Source organism: Tachysurus vachellii, chromosome 8, assembly GCF_030014155.1.
Source record: "Tachysurus vachellii isolate PV-2020 chromosome 8, HZAU_Pvac_v1, whole genome shotgun sequence".
NCBI lineage: Eukaryota > Metazoa > Chordata > Actinopteri > Siluriformes > Bagridae > Tachysurus > Tachysurus vachellii.
Window position 1 is genome coordinate 755,001 of NC_083467.1, and position 20,000 is coordinate 775,000.

General features: G+C 40.3%; 3 protein-coding genes and 7 non-coding genes across 13 annotated transcripts in view; 4 read left to right on the top strand and 6 right to left on the bottom strand.

The window, feature by feature from the left end:
• The window catches only part of wdfy2 (WD repeat and FYVE domain containing 2), a 9,849-nt gene extending 8,621 nt beyond the window's left edge, over positions 1-1,228 (top strand). Inside the window, exons 12-13 of one of the 2 annotated variants that reach the window (XM_060875652.1) lie at positions 711-763; positions 794-1,228. In XM_060875652.1, the coding sequence (XP_060731635.1) occupies positions 711-740 (30 nt within the window). In that variant the 3' untranslated portion in view covers positions 741-763; positions 794-1,228. Of the gene's footprint in view, positions 1-710 lie in introns of both variants that reach the window. The other variant, XM_060875651.1, reaches the window with a different exon arrangement.
• Positions 1,229-1,763: 535 nt separating this feature from the next.
• dhrs12 (dehydrogenase/reductase (SDR family) member 12) lies at positions 1,764-11,919 on the bottom strand. The gene is made up of 10 exons (XM_060875653.1): positions 11,750-11,919; positions 10,739-10,872; positions 9,688-9,770; positions 9,417-9,509; positions 9,228-9,309; positions 6,668-6,729; positions 5,019-5,123; positions 3,709-3,799; positions 3,130-3,267; positions 1,764-2,137 (listed from the first exon to the last, which is right to left on the bottom strand). Exons 1-10 carry the CDS (start codon positions 11,908-11,910, stop codon positions 2,007-2,009), a joined length of 1,080 nt encoding a protein of 359 aa, XP_060731636.1. The 5' UTR covers positions 11,911-11,919; the 3' UTR covers positions 1,764-2,006.
• Positions 7,133-7,246, bottom strand: trnal-caa (transfer RNA leucine (anticodon CAA)). The gene is made up of 2 exons: positions 7,209-7,246; positions 7,133-7,178 (listed from the first exon to the last, which is right to left on the bottom strand). It is a non-coding gene; the product is annotated as a tRNA-Leu (tRNA).
• Positions 7,563-7,676, bottom strand: trnal-caa (transfer RNA leucine (anticodon CAA)). The gene is made up of 2 exons: positions 7,639-7,676; positions 7,563-7,608 (listed from the first exon to the last, which is right to left on the bottom strand). It is a non-coding gene; the product is annotated as a tRNA-Leu (tRNA).
• On the bottom strand, positions 7,999-8,112 carry trnal-caa (transfer RNA leucine (anticodon CAA)). Its single transcript has 2 exons — positions 8,075-8,112; positions 7,999-8,044 (listed from the first exon to the last, which is right to left on the bottom strand). It is a non-coding gene; the product is annotated as a tRNA-Leu (tRNA).
• On the bottom strand, positions 11,235-11,348 carry trnal-caa (transfer RNA leucine (anticodon CAA)). Its single transcript has 2 exons — positions 11,311-11,348; positions 11,235-11,280 (listed from the first exon to the last, which is right to left on the bottom strand). It is a non-coding gene; the product is annotated as a tRNA-Leu (tRNA).
• Positions 11,920-12,836: 917 nt separating the features above from the next.
• trnal-caa (transfer RNA leucine (anticodon CAA)) lies at positions 12,837-12,949 on the top strand. Its single transcript has 2 exons — positions 12,837-12,874; positions 12,904-12,949. It is a non-coding gene; the product is annotated as a tRNA-Leu (tRNA).
• Positions 12,950-13,741: 792 nt separating this feature from the next.
• rubcnl (rubicon like autophagy enhancer) overlaps positions 13,742-20,000 on the bottom strand; it is a 13,430-nt gene continuing 7,171 nt past the window's right edge. For all 3 annotated transcript variants that reach the window (XM_060875655.1, XM_060875656.1, XM_060875657.1), the window contains exons 9-13: positions 17,546-17,784; positions 16,743-16,804; positions 16,510-16,663; positions 15,886-15,976; positions 13,742-14,074 (exon numbers count right to left, since the gene is read on the bottom strand). In XM_060875655.1, the coding sequence (XP_060731638.1) occupies positions 13,983-14,074; positions 15,886-15,976; positions 16,510-16,663; positions 16,743-16,804; positions 17,546-17,784 (638 nt within the window). In that variant the 3' untranslated portion in view covers positions 13,742-13,982. The remainder of the gene's footprint in view (positions 14,075-15,885; positions 15,977-16,509; positions 16,664-16,742; positions 16,805-17,545; positions 17,785-20,000) is intronic.
• On the top strand, positions 14,440-14,553 carry trnal-caa (transfer RNA leucine (anticodon CAA)). Its single transcript has 2 exons — positions 14,440-14,477; positions 14,508-14,553. It is a non-coding gene; the product is annotated as a tRNA-Leu (tRNA).
• On the top strand, positions 15,434-15,547 carry trnal-caa (transfer RNA leucine (anticodon CAA)). The gene is made up of 2 exons: positions 15,434-15,471; positions 15,502-15,547. It is a non-coding gene; the product is annotated as a tRNA-Leu (tRNA).

Below are 20,000 nucleotides of genomic sequence, written 5' to 3' on the forward strand. Positions count from 1 at the left end.
GAACATGCAAACTCCACACACACAAGGCGGAGGTGGGAATCGAACCCCCGACCCTGGAGGTGTGAGGCGAACGTGCTAACCACTAAGCCCCATGCCCCCCCATTTATTGTTCAATGTAAATTTTAATTCAGTAAAAATAAGTGAAAAAGGAACATGTTTCAGGTTGTAGAGCGATTTGACACGAATTGTGAGTCAGGGAAATAAATCTGTGTGGGAATCAGGATGCTGTCTGTATCATGATGTACTGTAGGTGTTTTACCAAAAGAATAGTTGTGTATTTTCTAATTAAATGTTTAATTAAAACAGTGACAGCACTGAGATCACTTACAACCTTGTAGTAACCCTTCATCATCATCATCATCACCACCAGTGAGCTGTTTTTATACATACACATGTCCAGGTTACGTCAAATAACATTCAAGTCAATTTGAAAATAAAAGAAAACCCAAACAAATCACAAAATATAGTGAAAATGTGACAATGATCTAACAATATTGATATTATATCATCATGATGACACGTAGTTTAACTTTGTGGTGGCTTCATCTAAGTGAACTCTGACCTCAGCCAGTAGAAAACAAGAAGGTTGGACTGTATGGGCTCTTTAATGAAAAAAATGGAGGTGCTCCTATTTATTAGCATTCACACCTTGCTGTCTTCATACTTCTGATTGTGTGTGTGTGTGTGTGTGTGTGTGTGTGTGTGTTTAGCTATGGGACATGACGCCTGTTGTATCCTAAAGATCACTACAGCGCTTGCAGAGGATGTACAGCAGAGAAATGATGACCATGATGATGTCCAGCACTGGCAGAGAAGTTGTAGGAGATATCCAGTGTGTGTGTGTGAGAGAGAGTGTGTGTGTAAGTGTGTGTGTGAGTGTGTGTGTGTGAGAGAGAGGTTGTGTGTGTGTGTGTGAGTGTGTGTGTGAGTATGAGTGAGAGTGTGTGTATGAGAGTTTGTGTGTGTCTGTGTGTGAGTATGAGTGAGAGTGTGTGTGTGTGTGTGTGTGTGTGTGTGTGTGTGTGTGTGTGTGTGTGTGAGAGAGAACAGGTTGCAGTGAGCCAGTCCTCAGTTCAAACACCCACCATTTGTCTTGTTCTTGTACCATTAGTGAACATAACGCACTTTCAGACTGTTTATGACTCGTGTTTTCAAAGAAAAAGCTTGTATTTGTGTCGATACGTGTTGGAAAATCACAAATAAAAGAACAAATTGATTTCAGATTTAATATCTTTAGATTTTTTGCAGTGGGAAAAAATAACCAAATTTCTCTATAAGAACTGTTGAGTTTCAGAAACTCTGAACTCTGATATTCTGGGATTTTCTGTAGAGAGCCAAAGACAGACCAGTGATACAGAACTGTGTGAAAAATCAAAACATTCTGAGTGTCACAGATTACAGTATTCATTAATGACACGGTGCACAATACGTTAAACCTGGAGATGGATATGACCTACAACAGGTTCTACTGCCGTCAGAACAGAAATATTAGTAGTATAAAAATCTAATCTAATATTTAGTAGTAAGCTAGAGAACTTCACCAATTAATTACACTCATAATTATGATAAATCCACCGATCGGCGATATTTTAATGTGTTTCTGTAAAGTTTAACTTGTCAAGTGCTTCTGCGATTTCTCAAAGATCACACAAACATTTAAGGTGAAGAAACGGTGTTATAAACATGATACGAATCAGTGTATTAATGTATCTGATGTACTTTAAAGTCTTTTAGGAATAAACTGAGCCTAATACAGTACACTGTTTGATGTGGAGCGAGTTCGTTTTAATACGTGTTGTATTTAAGGCTCTGAGTTATGATGCCGAACAGGAAAAAAGTACAATTAAGTGAATTTAGTTTATTCTTTGTGTGTGTGAGAAACATTACATCTGTAACATTATTAAATGTATTTCCGTATAAGGATTTTGAATCAGTTCAAATCTACACTGAATCATTTTTGGTTACTGATCACATCCTCGATTTTGTATCCAGACGAGTGTTTTTCTTTAGAGCCCTGAACTAAGATGTGGCTTGAACCTTTCCCTGAGCTGCTCCAATGTTTTCATCAGCTCGTTCTCCTCAGACGTAGACGACCTGGTTAAAGCCAGAGGCAGGTGTGTGGCGACTGGTGTTCGGTCTGCAATGAGAGAAATGTTACACTTAACATGTACGACTACACAACATGTACGGGGAAGTCGTGGCCTAATGGTTAGAGAGTTTGACTCCTAACCCTAAGGTTGTGGGTTCGAGTCTCGGGCCGGCAATACCACGACTGAGGTGCCCTTGAGCAAGGCACCGAAACCCCCCAAACTGATCCCCTGGCGCCGCAGCATAAATGGCTGCCCGCTGCTCCGGGTGTGTGTTCATGGTGTGTGTGTGTTCACCGCTGTGTGTGTGTACTCTGGATGGGTTAAATGCAGAGAATGAATTCTGAGTACAGGTCACCGTACTTAGCCGTATGTCACGTCACGTATGTCACGTATATAACACGACAATGCAACCAAAGACAGATGACAACAAATGTCTGGAGGTTTGAGAAATCTCAGCGTGGGCGATGCCACCCTTAAAGCCACCGAAAGGAGGACGGCGCCTACAAGAACTCGGGGCGCCTACAAAGAGTGACGAGTAAAAGATATCGTACACTTTAAAACCGGTTTACGGTGTCTGTTGTCTACGAGATCCAGTTAATTATGACATCTTGATTAACAAACAGCTTTTAATGCTTTTTAATTAAAACGTATGCTTTTATACATACAGACAGACAAGAGATAGTACTAGAAATATTATCTAGTAAGACCGTTAACTGCAGTTGGATGAACATCACCACCTTAGATCATGATTGGGAAATTTGCATAAATTTAAATACTCTGATTTTTTTTTCAGTTTAATTTCTCATCACTGCTCAATATCCCACGACACTTTCTGTACTGAACATTTACAGAAAGTGAACTGCTCTGTGTGTGTGTGTGTGTGTGTGTGTGTGTGTGTGTGTGTGTGTGTGAGGACAGCGTGATGTCCGAATTAAATAAATGGCTGAAAATGTTTTGTCTTCGTACCAAACGGATTTGCTTCATGTTCCGATTATTACATTCTTGTTTGCTAAAGATCAACTTTAGGACTTTTTCTCACCTTGGAAGAAAAGGCCACTGGGATGTTTCACAGCCGCATCAGACACAGCTAACCACACCACTGTGTCGGCCCCTTGTGCTTCTGTGCGTAATCTGTTCTTCATTCTGTCATGAAAATCAGGCATGGATGACTGAACCGCTACATGGAGAAAAGAACAGAGTGAGTGAGTGAGTGAGTGTGTGTGTGTGTGTGTGTGTGTGTGTGTGTGTACGGTCATCATCGGCCTGCTAGACTTATATATTCAGTTTAGATTTAGAGTTTAATATTAGACCATATTTTGGTCTTTTTTAGCCACACACACACACATACACACACACACACACACACTCACACGTGCACACACACACACATGCACACACACACACTCACACGTGCACACACACACACACATGTGCACACACACACTCACACATGCACACACACGTGCACACACATGCACACACACACACACATGTGCACACACACACATGTGCACACACACACACACGTGCACACACACACGTGCACACACACACACGTGCACACACACACACGTGCACACACACACGTGCGCACACACACACACACACACACACACACCTGGTGTGTCAGCCCAGCCTGGGTGCATGGATGAGAAATGAATCTCTTTGTGCTGTTGTGCCCAAAGCTCAGTCATTATCACCTGCTGCCTCTGGTTACAGAAACAAATAAACAACAAACAAGATGAAGAGCAGAGATCATCATTCATCATTCATCATTCATCATTCATCAACAACAATCCTGAGCAGTTCATAAAAGAGTAGATTAATGGAGTTAAGAGTGAGAGCCAGGTCAAGTTTCCCCAATAAATAAACCACATCAGTGTTCCACACCAACTATATATCACACACACACACACACACACAAAACTCGGCTGCCAGAATGCTGACCTCCAATAAAAAATCTGCCCACATCACCCCTATATTATTTGATCTTCACTGGCTGCCAGTCTCAACACGCATAAAATATAAAATCATACTGCTCACTTATAAGGCACTTATAGGGCACTATAAGGCCCCCCCCCCTTCCTAGATACCCTTTATCCTCTGCGGGTGGCAGATCCTTTCCAACACTATGGAACTCCCTACCCATTGCACTCAGAACCATCACCACTTTGTCTGAATTTAAATCAAGGCTTAAGACCTTTTCAACCTTCACTATCAGTAAATGCATATGTATTAGGAGTCCTTAATTTCTCTGTAATGTGGTGTATGTATCGTGTACTATGTAGAGTCTTATCTCTTGTACTGTATGTTTTTGTGTATAGTCCTGTCTTCTGTTATTATCTCATGCAGCTGCATGTGATCCTTCGTCCTGGGCAAATGTCCGACGTATACAGGTATATGTATGTTACCTTGTAAAGCGTCCTTGAGCTTGGGAAAGGCGCTATATAAATTAAACTTATTATTATTATTATATCAGTAATATAAGTTGTGTTTTTTCTAAATGTTTACTACAACCTGTTACTATTGTTTACTGAATTCATGATTCAAAGCCACAAAAATGAACCTTCCTTTAAATTCCTAAATGTGGACACTGCAGTTCTCTTGTCTCCAATCATGAATATTAAAAATAAAGATATTATGTAGAGACGCTCAGACTGTTTTTTTAGTTAACAACCAAAAACATGAAACGCTTATTATGAAAAAAACAAACAACTAATATACAAAGTGTTAATTACTGCATTCATGTTGCTGATTATGTATTAATGCTATGTGTATGAAGTGTTATATAACATACAGTATATAGTAAAGTAGCTGTATGTTAGAAATGTTAGAAATGTTAGATTTCAGATTTTAGCTGAATGAATATTTCAGTACATAGAGTGTGTATAATTGTTTGTGTAATGCTAGTGATAAATGTGTGTGTACCTTGTTCTGTGCGTAAGCCATGGTTCCGTCAAACGTTCCTTTTTCAAACTGCAGATCGTCAACATTGAGTTTCTGTACCAACATTCCGCCTGACGACACGGTGATCTAATAAACAATTACACATTCAATTAACATCAAATACTTTATAGCTTAAAGATAAAAACTTATGGAAAGTCGATTGTGAAGACGCAAAATTTACTTAAAGGTTTTTTTTAGACATATTTGACATGTTCATACATTTTTATTTTTTTTTAGGATTACCCTAAAAATGATTTTTTTCTTGTTTATTGTATAATTATATATTAGCCTAATTATGTCGCTTTGTAGAAGCCAACATTCTGTTTTCCTATTTCAGCTTAGACAAAAATTTATCAAGAGTAACTCCTCCTAGGGCTTTTGAGCCACATGCACCAAATTCGGATATGTTGTAGATCCTGGTCTGAAGTTTGTTGCTATGACTTTTCTAAGTGATCCGAGTACCGGTACTTCCGGTACCGCGTCTCAAATTGGCCTTTTTTCCCATAGACTCCCATTATAAACTTTGGAGGTTTATAACTCGGCAAGCTTTCAAACTATCTACACCAAACTCGTCCAGCTCCTTTAGGGTGAGACTCTGAACAAACTTTTAAATCGGTGTACCGACTGGACTTTCGGTTGTCCCGCAGCCCCGCCCCCAAATATGCAAAATCAAAAAACTTTTTTACAACATGAACATGTGACACATCAAAACACTCAGAACAATGAGGGGAACTTCCTCACGTGTATTCAGATGACGTCACATCACGTGCTCGTCTCCACTTACCTCCAAATGTTTTGGCACCCTAGCTTTCTGGCTACTTGCTTCCAAAAGTAACACTGACCCTTATGTCCACTCGCCTCCAGAAAGCACCGGCCTTTGCGAATACTTGCACCGTCAAAGCCAACATGAAAGTTTATCGAGACAAACTTTACAAATCTAGTTTTAATTATAGTTTCTCTTTTTAACTTTTTAAGTTTCCAGACTTCTTTAAGACCTTTGAACTAATCACAGGTTAAATAAATGTTACATCTGATTAAAATTTCTATTTGCTATTTAACTTTTATTTAACTAAAGGAAATTAAATGATAGAATTGGGAACAATTTTATAACATTTTGTTTATTGTATAATTATATATTAGCCTAATTTTAATTGTAGTTTCTCTTTTTTACTTTTTAATTTAAGACGTTTTCAGACTTCTTTAAGACCTAAGTGTGTCATATTATATATAACTTAGCAAATAAATAATAAAATATTGAATATTTCTTAATAACACGTTAATACGACAATTTTACGGTTACATAAATATATCTGATGTAAATGATTAAAGTGTGAATAACTAGTGCATTTCCTTAAATGTATTATTTAAATGGCTGAAATGGTTAAATATTCACCATAAAATACTGTAAGTAAGTTAATATGCTAACGCACACATAAAGCTAACATAGAAAATATTAAATACGTTGAACAAGTTAAATTAAAATTAAATGGTCTCACAATTAATGATAATCAAATTATTAAAAATATATTTTTTATTTACTCTATACATTTTCAAGCAAAGCCTGAATCAGAGCTGAATGATTACATTAATCGAATTTGCATTTGTTACCCTGAGCGCTGAAACTCACTCACCACTCTCGGGTCCTGGGACTTTTTCAGCTCAGGAAATAGCGCTGTGCTCAGGATGAACGTTCCTGTGGCAGAAACAGTATTTTTCTTTTTAAAAAAATGTCACATAGAAACTATTTCATTTTGTCGTTTATTTGTAATAAACTTAATATTTACAAATAAAAGGAATAACTTGCTAAGATACTAACTACTGAACACCAAGGACACTAACTGATCAGACTGAGGTTAGTAGGCCAGTAGGCGTACAGACCTATTCCTTGCCCCATGTCAATCACGTGTACATTCATCTTGCTTCTACTGTATATACAAATCGTATGTTTGTTAATGCAGAAATTGTGTTGTATTTTATTGCCAAGGTTTGAACCTTGAGTTTGACACCTTTAGGAAAAAAGAGTGTCTTGCAGGTTGAAGCTCCTTGTTGATGAGAAGGATCAGGGATGAAGGATGGAAGCAAAACAAAAGGTTTCATGTCAGAAGTGGGATTCGAACCCACGCCTCCATTCAGAGACCAGAATCCTCCTAACATCAGGTGGAAGGTTTGAACCTTGAGTCTGGCGCCTTAGACCACTCGGCCATCCTGACAGCACGACGCACCGAGGGCAACCGACACACCAGATACAAGTGCCCCAGTCCAATACAAGGGTAAAGGTTGAGTGACAGGCTCCATAAAAGAGTAAGTCATTTTCAACACTGTGTGGTGACCTGAGAAAACATCTGACATGGTGGAAAAAAACATTGCAACACACTTCACATGCAACTCTGACATCTTTACAAAATGGTTTATTTTGAAAGGTGCTTAAAGAGGAAGAAATCCTGTGTGTAGAAGATCTGCAGGTTGAAACTCCTTGTTGATGAGAAGGTTCAGGGATGAAGGATGGAAGCAAAACAAACGGTTTAATGTCAGAAGTGGGATTTGAACCCACGCCTCCATTCAGAGACCAGAATCCTCCTAACATCAGGTGGAAGGTTTGAACCTTGAGTCTGGCGCCTTAGACCGCTCGGCCATCCTGACATCAAACACCAGGGTTTCCCATTTAATTTTCCACTAATTTGCGACTTTTCCATCTTTCTTGTTGGGCAAACACTTTTACCCTGGGCAAGTGGGGCACCGGATAAAGATTAAAGGGTTAAAGGTTGAGTTACAGGCTCCATAGTGGTGCAAAACAACAGAGCAAGTCCTTTTCATCATTAAACCAACAAATCAGATATTTCAACACTGTGTGGTGACCTGAGAAAACACCGACATGGTGAAAAAACATTGAATCTGCAGGTTGAAGCTCCTTGTTGATGAGAAGGATCAGGGATGAAGGATGGAAGCAAAACAAAAGGTTTCATGTCAGAAGTGGGATTCGAACCCACGCCTCCATTCAGAGACCAGAATCCTCCTAACATCAGGTGGAAGGTTTGAACCTTGAGTCTGGCGCCTTAGACCGCTCGGCCATCCTGACAGTGAGCGGTCCCTTACGATGCACGTACCAACAAAAAAGCTCTCCGACTTGTCAAACAGCAACTTTTCCATTTTTCCAAGTTTATTTGTAATAAACTTAATATTTACAAATAAAAGGGTTAGGGTTAGGGTTAGGGTTAGCTAATATACTAACTACACCAAGGACACTAACTGATCAGACTGAGGTTCATTCATTCATTCATCTTCTACCGCTTATCTGAACTACCTCGGGTCTACCTCAGGCGTCATCGGGCATCAAGGCAGGATACACCCTGGACGGAGTGCCAACCCATCACAGGACAATTTTCCAGAGATGCCAATCAACCTACCATGCATGTCTTTGGACCGGGGGGAGGAAACCCGGAGGAACCCCCGAGGCACGGGGAGAACATGCAAACTCCACACATGGAGTCCGGGAGGCGGGAATCGAACCCCAACCCTGGAGGTGTGAGGCGAACGTGCTAACCACTAAGCCACCGTGCCCCCCAGACTGAGGTTAGAAGTTTGAAACCTAAGCCATCTGTGATAATGCTCTTTGAGTAGGCGTGACCTATTTCTTGCCTTATTTGTACCTGCTTTACAGCGGTACTTTGTGTTAATAGTAAGATGACTGTAGGTCCACATATAAGGAGATATCAGAGATATCATGTACTGTATGTATACATGTACTCTAGACACAATACCACTCTCTCATTCATCTTCTACCGCTTATCCGAACTACCTCGGGTCACGGGGAGCCTGTGCCTATTTCAGGCGTCATCGGGCATCAAGGCAGGATACACCCTGGACGGAGTGCCAACCCATCACAGGGCACACACACACTCTCATTCACTCACACACTCACACACTACTAACAATTTTCCAGAGATGCCAATCAACCTACCATGCATGTCTTTGGACCGGGGGAGGAAACCGGAGTACCCGGAGGAAACCCCCGAGGCACGGGGAGAACATGCAAACTCCACACACACAAGGTGGAGGCGGGAATCGAACCCCCAACCTTGGAGGTGTGAGGTGAACATGCTAACCACTAAACCACCGTGCCCCCAGACACAATACTATTACTGATGAAATGTCAAAATTATTACTAATTGACCTCTAAACATTTTGCGTTACCGAGTGTGTTGGTGGCAAAGTTTTTCTCCAAGCCGTCCTCAGTCAACTCCCGCTGATTCACCATACACCCTGCATTGTTGATCTGTACATGAATAATAAACACTATTAACTGTACACTGTCATTTACAGACCACCTTTATTATACACACAGACGAACAAACACACAGAGATCGTCCTGAACACACTTACGAGCACATCCACACTGTGCCTCTGAGTGAACGAGCTGGCAAACTCCCACAATGCTTTGGGGCTCGAAATGTCCACAATGTGCACATGAACGTTCTGAAAAAAACAGTACAAGATTATTAAAGTGATTAACAGCCTGAGTGAAGCTTCTCTACCTAACACTTCCTTGAATTATCTCAAATGAACAGGAGCTGGTGAAATCTGTCGTATTGCTAATTATTGAGCCGAACACTTTCCCTTTGGCAAGACAAATAATACAAATGCTTCTTTTTACCTCGTTTTTGCTCTGCTCCACAATGTGTGTCCTCGCCTCGTCCGCGCGATCTTTATTACGACACACAAGGTGGACTGTACCACCTAAGAGATGAACAAAACAGCAAAATACATCACACCTCAAATATAATGTCATTCCTCCACTACTGGAGTTTGCCTTTAATTATGCTTTTTGTGTTTGATTGCAACTCTCCAGAGGAAGTAAACCTCAATTTGATCAACAACAAATAATACAACATGGATTACAGCACTTTTATTGAACATACGTTTCATGGAACCTGTACATACTTTTCATACCTTTTTATTGAACATACATTTCATGGAACCTGTACATACTTGTGTATGCTAATTTCTTGCCTGAAGCTTGCAATTAAAGTTGTGTAAATCTTTATCTAGTCAGACCAAATGGAAAACCCATACGTATTTCGTCCACTCGCTCATTTTAGTAGTTATCCTATCAGCCAATCACATGGCAGCAGCCATAGGTCAAGTGATTCAGTTAATGTTCACATTAGAACGATGATAAAGTGTGATTTTATTGACTTTAACTAACTGTGGGATGTTGCTGAACTCCTGGGATTTTCACACACAACAGTCTTTGAGACTTTACAGAATGCACAACACGTCAAACCTCGAGGTGGATCGGCTACAACGGCAGAAGTGTTCGGTTCCGGTCACTCAGGAATCTTGAACACAATCTCACTCAAACTGGCCTTCGTTCTGAGATGCTTTACTGGTCACCACGGTTGTAAAGAGTGATGATTTGAGTTAACTCTATGTTTTCGGTCATCCTGGTCATTCTCTTCTGCTCTCTTTCATTAACAAGGTGCTGCAGCCTATAGACCCTCCACAAATTGTTTAAATTAAGAGACCGTTGTGTGATTTTAGGATCCCCACCGATTTTTTTGTAATTGTTGAATTGGTTAAATTAATTTTAACTCTTGCTTGTATGTTATTATACAGGCGATGTTAAGAAAACTGCACTACAGCTCGATCTACACAACAACCAGCTAATAATGTAATAAACTCGGCTGTGAGAAGGTCATCTTTACCTCGTTTAGCTATTTCCAGTGCTGTTGCTTTCCCAATGCCGCTGTTGGCACCTGTGATGATAAAAGACCTGCGGCTCAGGTCTACATCGAGGTCAGAAGCTACAAAACGTTTCGCTGCTGCTTCATAGCCACTCCTGAAACATGAATTGTAGATATAGAATCATTGTTTCTGCATACAACTGGCCAAATGCCTTGTTCATGAGAGAGAGCAGAGAAGAAAGATGAAAGTGAAACAAAACTTTTCATGTCAGAAGTAGGATTCAAACCCAAGCCTCCATTCAGAGACCAGAATCCTCCTAACATCAGGTGGATGGTTTGAACCATGAGTTTGACACCTTTAGGAAAAAGAGTGTCTTTAGGCAGACTCTCATTTTTCTAAGCAAATAAAAGGTGCATAAAGAGGAAGAAATCCTGTGTGTAGAAGATCTGCAGGTTGAAACTCCTTGTTGATGAGAAGGATCAGGGATGAAGGATGGAAGCAAAACAAAAGGTTTCATGTCAGAAGTGGGATTCGAACCCACGCCTCCATTCAGAGACCAGAATCCTCCTAACATCAGGTGGAAGGTTTGAACCTTGAGTCTGGCGCCTTAGACCGCTCGGCCATCCTGACAGCACGATGCACCGAGGGCAACCGACGCACCAGATACAAGTGCCCCAGTCCAATACAAGGGTAAAGGTTGAGTGACAGGCTCCATAAAAGAGTAAGTCATTTTCAACACTGTGTGGTGACCTGAGAAAACATCTGACATGGTGGAAAAAAACATTGCAACACACTTCACATGCAACTCTGACATCTTTACAAAATGGTTTATTTTAATAATAAACCAAATCTTTAATGTCAGATGTGGGGCTTGAACCCATGCGGGGCTTGAACCCATGCGGGGCTAGAACCCATGCGGGGCTTGAACCCATGCGGGGCTTGAACCCATGCGGGGCTTGAACCCATGCGGGGCTTGAACCCATGCCTCCATGTAATAAATAAACTATACTAAACAAATAAACTGACATTACCTGGTGTATTCCTGCAGACCTTTCACAAACCAAATCGCGTTTCTGTAATAAGACATTATGGCGTCTTGTTGTGTCAACACTGATATAACAACGATCTGTAATAACACACTCACTGATATAACAACAATCACTGATATAAACTTATCTACTTTCATAAGCATGACCACACAGAAAAAACAACACGTGACAATAAGGGCGTAGATCTACATCTCATACACAAACCCGATCTTTAGTCAACCATGACTTGGAAATTAACTCAGATGCTTTTTTTTAAGTACAACTTCCGGAAGTGGCGCTGTTCGAACCTCAGTGTCGACTCCGAATCGATTCTTGGAGATCTCAATACTGTCAGATGTTTGTAAAGCGATGGAAAAAAGAAGCCGTACAAATAAATAATTAGATTGGAATAGAATACGTTCTCAAATGGTCCGAATCTATACCAGAGTTTGTTTTCGACTCCGTGGCTTTGGAATCGTCTTTAAAGTTCTGGAATCAAGTTTAGAATCGACTCTCAGTTCTAGTCCGAATGCGATACTGCAGGTTTCTGCTTATAATTATATATATATTCTGCTTATGCGATACTGCTTATAATCTTTAAGGGGTGTTTTGTCCAGTCTACCACTTTGTATTCATAAACACACCATAATGTCACGTTATGTTATTCTAAAGTTGTTTAATTATCCTCCATAAACGGAGTGTAAAAAGTTCCCTGTAACAGCGCTGTCTCTATTGTTTGTGTTCAATCTCATCACCTATATTTTATGCATTATTCATTAATAAAATATCACTGATTCTGGTGTCTAAATCGTATTAATAACACAAATTAAGGCTGCAACCGACAAGAGCAGGAGATTTGTTTACGCTGCTGTGTGCCCCCTACAGGCGGAAAGCCGCATTGCAACCAAGTGTAACGAATGAAAACCGATAAAGTTCAGCGTTATAACCGTTAAAAAGAACCAGGAGAAGATAATACTCCAGTTCCAATACAATGATTCTTGCTTCTCTACAAAATACCTGGCTGATAAAGTGATGTATTTCTGTGAGATTAACAGTCAAAAGGGTTTGTTGAGAGTCGTTCTACAGTGCTGTCAGGATGGCCGAGCGGTCTAAGGCGCCAGACTCAAGGTTCAAACCTTCCCCCGTTGTAAGGAGGATTCTGGTCTCTGAATGGAGGCGTGGGTTCGAATCCCACTTCTGACATGACCTTTTTTTTTCCACAAAAAAAACCCAAAAATATTAAATCAGTAAAGTTAAAATCGTGCTTATGGATTGTTATATGTTATAAACTGCTAAAAATAAACTATTTGCTGCTGTAGGAGGAAATCAAGGGATTTTTTGCTGAAATAATAGGCTGTATGAAGGGGCAGATTTGTGCAGAATCAAACATATGACACATTTTTTGATGGCTGTGATCAACTGCACGTACATGAGTGGGGATGTGGAAGCTTAGTGTTTAATTTCGCTCTAAGTTCAAATCCCTGGGCCCCTGAGCAAGGCCCTTAACCCTCAATTGCTCAGTTTTATAAATGTAAATACATATTAATCAGCAAGCAGGTCCTATAAATGGGACCAAAAGTGAAATCTGTCAAAACACAATTAGGCACCACGGCCTAGTAACACTATCTTATGTCTGCGGATGGAAGCCAAGCGAACCCTATATCCAGGGACAGCCCTCAAGCATGATGTGAAAGTGACTGTCAGATTTAAGAAAGCCAGTGTGTTTACTGCCTAAACATTAAAGATGCTGTCTCACAATTCAAAGGAAGTAAGTGTGCAGGTTTACTTATACACAGGCCAAGATGGGGCTTTCTATTAAACACCATTAAAAGAACCTTGTGGTGATTCAGGTTGACAAGCTGAGCCATGATGATCTTTCACAGCTAACATTTTTTCCATGTAAAAGCTGGTTAACAAATACAAATTATTACAAAATGAAAACCTAGTACTGTTTTGCAGTGACTTATTAAGCAAACATGAAACGAGTCAACAGAACAGCTTTTAAATGTTTTATTTAGTTTAATGCATGGCATTATTTATTATATGAATACACAGTATTCGGTCATATGCTCACAGAAAAGACAATAAAGTAGTTTCAGGAAATTTTAAAGCTTCTCTAAGTTATTAAAACAGCATTCCAAACTGGTAAAATATATAAACTTCAATAAGGTTTTTGCTGTAAATTTGCAAGTAATTATGCATTTCATGATTTTTTAAAAAAAATTGTTTTCTATTTTCATGTCCTGGCAGATCTTCTGCTTTGGATTCGGGCGCACTTAGGACACGGTTCGTCTCGGAAACAGGAAGTGTGGAAACAAGCTCTGCACTCTAAAGAGAGAGAGAGAGAGAGAGAGAGAGAGAGAGAGAGAGAGAGAGAGAGAGAGAGAGAGAGAGAGAGAGAGAGAGAGAGAAAGGGGAAGAAAGAACATTTACATAACATTAGTTTGGTTAAAAAAATTCCCACTTATTTGAATAGTCAGACTAGTTCGAGCTGTCAGACAGAGACCCACCTGTCAGTCACATGCTCCTATATTTTTGATCACTTAAAATGTCATGTTTTTGATCCACTTTAAAGCCTGTCATTCTACCTTTAATCTTTGGAGTGAATTTTACGTGGAGCCTCACTTGCTCTCGGTAAAAGCATTTTCCAAACAAGCAAAATTGTAAAGTCAAAGTAAACCCCACAGGTTTATGTCAGGATGGCCGAGCGGTCTAAGGCGCCAGACTCAAGGTTCAAACCTTCCATCTGATGTTAGGAGGATTCTGGTCTCTGAATGGAGGCGTGGGTTCAAATCCCACTTCTGACATGAAACCTTTTGTTTTGCTTCCATCCTTCATCCCTGATCCTTCTCATCAACAAGGAGTTTCAACCTGCAGATCTTCTACACACAGGATTTCTTCCTCTTTAAGCACCTTTAGTTGCTTAGAAAAATGAGAGTCTGCCTAAAGATGTCAGAGTTGCATGTGAAGTGTGTTTTCTTTAGAGAGTCAATGTTTTTTCACCATGTCGGTGTTTTCTCAGGTCACCACACAGTGTTGAAATATCTGATTTGTTGGTTTAATGATGAAAAGGACTTGCTCTGTTGTTTTGCACCACTATGGAGCCTGTAACTCAACCTTTAACCCTTTAACCTTTATCCGGTGCCCCGCTTGCCCAGGGTAAAAGTGTTTGCCCAACAAGAAAGATGGAAAAGTCGCCTTTTGGCAAGTCGGAGAGCTTATTTGTTGGTAGGCAAATTAAATGGGAAACCCTGATGTCAGGATGGCCGAGCGGTCTAAGGCGCCAGGCTCTCAAGGTTTAAACCTTCCACCTGATGTTAGGAGGATTCTGGTCTCTGAATGGAGGCGTGGGTTCGAATCCTGCTTCTGACATTAAACCGTTTGTTTTGCTTCCATCCTTCATCCCTGAAGCTTCTCATCAACAAGGAGTTTCAACCTGCAGATCTTCTACACACAGGATTTCTTCCTCTTTAAGCACCTTTCAAAATAAACCATTTTGTAAAGATGTCAGAGTTGCATGTGAAGTGTGTTGCAATGTTTTTTCCACCATGTCAGATGTTTTCTCAGGTCACCACACAGTGTTGAAAATGACTTACTCTTTTATGGAGCCTGTCACTCAACCTTTACCCTTGTATTGGACTGGGGCACTTGTATCTGGTGTGTCGGTTGCCCTCGGTGCGTCGTGCTGTCAGGATGGCCGAGCGGTCTAAGGCGCCAGACTCAAGGTTCAAACCTTCCACCTGATGTTAGGAGGATTCTGGTCTCTGAATGGAGGCGTGGGTTCGAATCCCACTTCTGACATGAAACCTTTTGTTTTGCTTCCATCCTTCATCCCTGATCCTTCTCATCAACAAGGAGTTTCAACCTGCAGATCTTCTACACACAGGATTTCTTTGTTTTGCATGCCCAAGCAAACCCTATATCCAGGGACAGCTTTCAAGCACAATGTGGAAGTGACTAACAGATTTAATGAGGACTAACGACATACTAGTTCACTTTGTAAAGGAAATGTCTGTGCAAGATTTCTTGAACGTAGGGCAAAATATGGCTCTTTCCATTAAACACCATTGAAAAAAGATATTTGGTGGAGCTCCACTCATAGCCTCTTTATGTTTTTTCTTACAGCTAACCATTCTCACCTTTGCAGCGTGTGCAGATGTCTGTTTGGAAGGGGAAAAGCACATCCTTTCCACGGCAGAACTCACAGATAAAGCCTTTGGCCTGGCACAGCTAGTGTGAAAGAGAGAGGGAGAGAGACAATGAGAGAAAGAGAAAGAAAGAACAGTATATATATATATATAAAGAGAGCATCAGAGGACCTTAGAATAACCTTCAAAACAAGAATACTGTATGTTTGGGGCCCCAAATTAAGCGTACGATTTTAAATGATTATCTCCCTTTACTCACGGGGTTAGTTTATGTTTTGGTCTTGTCTCAAAAAGCTTTTTTTTTTTTTTAATTACACAATTGTGTGCACCTGTTTGGGACTAATACACTCTTTGTGTGTGTTTTTTTCATATGGGAATGTGTGTGTCCGAGCCACGGTTTCCCCGTTTTCCTTGTTCCTTGTTTTCTACTTCTATGTTCCTAAATATACTTCCTGGTTGGTTTGACCGACATCTGTTTTCATTTTAATATGAATACGGATTACTAAAATTATTTCTGCAATTATCCTAACAAACTCTCTACTTTGTACACGTAGCTGCATCCTGTCTCAACTCACTGCATGTAACTCCTTAATCTTATCTGACTTTGACACGTACTTCACAAGCCTCCACGTGGTTTGTCGCAGATCGCATCACTGCCTTTGCCGTGGTAACAAGCTGACCTCTCTTGATCATAACGAGGTCGTTCATGGCGAAAAGATGGAGCTCTTCGCTTAGGTATGTTGGAAGCTGCTGGAACTCGGTCAGGACCCTATGTGTAAAGAAGGACGAGAGTAAAAAAAAAAACTAGAAAAGAGCTAAAAACCTTTTAACCGTATAGCCAACTTTACCCTTTAGATAGTCTGCATGTTCTTAGAAGCTTCTTAATGGAGAGCAGCTGCTCCTGGAGCTCCTAGAAGAGAAAAATGCAAGTGTGAAATAGAGGAGATTTAGAGATAAATTAATAAGAAAGGTTTATTAATAAGAGCCTCTAACGTCACACTGAAAGGACTTTCCTGTCTGCGTAAAGCTAAAGATGAGAGAAATATTTTTAAAAAATGTTAAATTCAACAGGAAGATCAGTAATTATACATACAAGCACATTAACGTTTAAAACACAGAGGATTGTGTGACGTAGCTCATCGCACAGCAGACGTACTGCACTGAAGTTTTCCATTCTGTAGGTAAACGTCAGTTTAGAGATTGTCCAAAAATTGCGACCTAAAATCTGTCTTTTCTTCTCAGAATTTGATTTCAAGACAAATAGTCATAACATTCACCATCGGAATCACATTTATTGGTATATTAAGTACCACGAGTTCACACGTACAAATAATTTTTGAACGTTTTGGTGAACTGGTGTATAGTAATAATGAAGCAAATAAACTATAAGAATAAACATTAACAATGACAATAAAAACCCACATGGTTCCCACACAGCCTCGCTTTTCTTTCTCTATGGAAGTTAATAATATAATAAGCTTGTCATGATATTTGTACTGACTGTTACAAAGCACTGACAGTGGAAGTTTACAATTAGTTCGAATCGATCAAATAGAAGTTGGAACAAATGACATTGGACGCAACGGATCTGAGAATCCGATCAACGATGCTGTGGTTAAGTAGTGGCGATGTTTAGGTAAAAAACAATTACCTTGAATTTCTGCAGCTCCTTGGCCTGAGAGTAAAGGTTCTTTGCTACATCTGTGATCCTGAACAGTGGCTTTTCCCAAATAGACTCCAATATTTGCTTGGAAAACTGGCAAACTGGATAACGTCCAAAATCCCAGTGACTCAAAACACGTGCCGGGATTACGGCTTCGCCACCGCCATGGCAACCATCACAAAAATACTTGCCCAGGTAGTCACAGTATCTCAACCTCTTCATGTAGCCTAAAGAAGAAATGAACAGGTACAGGAACATGTCTAATATAGACTTGACTAAAGCCAGGTTTACATTTAAGTATTTTTTAAAACGTGTTAGCGATAACAAACGTAGACGAACGTTTTTCAGTTTAACTTTAGCTAACTTCGATTCACATAGCTAATTTTGTTCATGTGTGATATGTTGCAAGAAATACTAGAACTTTGTTCTCTGCAGTGCATAAATGTCGTGTCATGTGTCTACTACAGGGGTGACCAACCTGCATGCGGCTCTTTGCCCGGTTTCATGCGGCTCTTACGTTCATATCGAAGTTTGTATTTGTGTCTTTTTATTGTGCGTGTTCGCTTCGCTTGAGTTCAATACGGTATTTTCGTCAAACGCGCATGTGAGTGGGATGAAAATACCTCAAAGTTTCCCAGTAGGATCAAGATCATTTGAGTAAACAATTTGTGTCAAGTTCGCTCTCAAAATGGCAGGAAAAAAAAGGTGATGTTCATATGTGCCCATGTGTATGATGTGGCTCTTAGCGGTAACACAGTAAAAAATGTGGCTCTTGGTTTCTGACTAGTTGGCCACCACTGGTCTACTACAACAAGCCAATAAAACACACCAGCTAGACCATTTGGATGCCTGAGCCACATACAGTAACAACATGTGCACGAAAGCAAGGCCTTTATCTACATATGAGGATATTCCTGCAAACAACTCTCACAACTGAAGATGTCATAAGGATTCTGCCGTTCTTTTGGAATAGTTTCCAAAGGGTCTCCACCAGGATTCTGTCCATGCTACACAGCATTTAGTGGTGGAACTACATCTACTACTAAGTTCTTGTTCCAAGCCTGCATAGAGCCAGTGAAACCCCGATTAACACTCCTGCTGAAACACCCTGGGACATCCTCCCTGGGAAGACTTACTGCCATAAAGGAAAAGAAAGGCATGGGACCCCACCCAGGACACCTGTACCATGGAGTTTGCTCCTTGGTTACAGATCTCAGACTGATATACTGATGTACAGAGGTCAAGATCCAAATGCAGGACAAGGATCTTCATTAAGAAAGGAAAAAACAAGCAGGAAACTCACACGAAAACGCAACACTGAATAAATGCAAATATACAGAAACCAAACAGGCGTCACAATACCCTCGGTGTAACGTGACGGACACTTGACATAATAGGGCAACTGAACAGGGCAAAAAGGGTGGGAAATGGGACAGTGGAACATGTGGGGCAAAGCACATGTGGAGAAACCAAAATATTAAAAAAATGCGAGCATAAACACATAACATAACATGACATAAAAGCAGCCACGTCAGATGCCCTCTGATGTTCAGACGGGGAAATGTCCAAGCAGGTCCCTGACACCATTCCACATGGCACTCCATTCCTGGAGTGTAACAGTGTTTAGCTCAGGAGTTATTGACTCGGGAAACTCCAATCTGTGAATATGTGACCAACTTTACTTAAGACGCCGAGGCGCTTTTTTCCTTCTCGATAGGTGAGTAACGTTGGTTTTGCTTTGTTACACAGAACTAATATATGTCTTTGTCCTTTACATGATTATGCTTGTGTGTCATTTTTGCTTGTTTGTTTATCTACAATCGTATTGTTCTTCCCTTCAGCTATGATAAAGACACATTTCTTTCCATTAGTTGCCTGGGTTACGTATGTTTGTGTGGGCGGAGCTATCAATACAGGGGTGGGACCCGTTTGGGTTCGTGTTTGTTTTGGTGATTTCAAATGTCAACATTAGCTTTCAAACAACAGAGACCCCACCTTTAACGTTTTATTGAAACAGTGTGATGTTTTTTGACTCGTCAGACAACACTGTACATGTGTTTAAATGTGTACTTGTGTATATTGTATTGCTTATGATCGTAGACTCGATGTACACTTACTGACTAATTTATTTATCTATACATCTGTTCATTCATACAAATATCTGAAAAGCCTTTCATGAGGCAGCAGCTCGCTGCATACGTACCGTAGGACTGGGTCAAGAGCATCATTTAATATTAATATTAATTCAGTAACCTTGACATGAGTGTGTGTTTGGCGGCTTTGAGAGTTTTAAGAACTGCTGGGATTTTACACTGGGGGGAAACCAACAAAAACACACCCAGTAAGCAGAGGTCCTGTAAATGGATGCCTTGTTAATGGTTCATAATAATTTGGTTCAGAGTGTTTAGGGATTAAAATAATACTTAAAGCAAACTAAAGCACA

Excerpts from the sequence above, each read along its gene's own strand:
- dhrs12 (XM_060875653.1), bottom strand. The coding sequence starts at position 11,910 with ATGCTTATGAAAGTAGATAAGTTTATATCAGTGATTGTTGTTATATCA. Across the intron at positions 9,310-9,416 it reads GGCACAGTGTGGATGTGCTC|ATCAACAATGCAGGGTGTAT; the intron begins GTAAGTGTGTTC and ends ATTCATGTACAG. Across the intron at positions 2,138-3,129 it reads CAGTGGCCTTTTCTTCCAAG|ACCGAACACCAGTCGCCACA; the intron begins GTGAGAAAAAGT and ends CTCTCATTGCAG.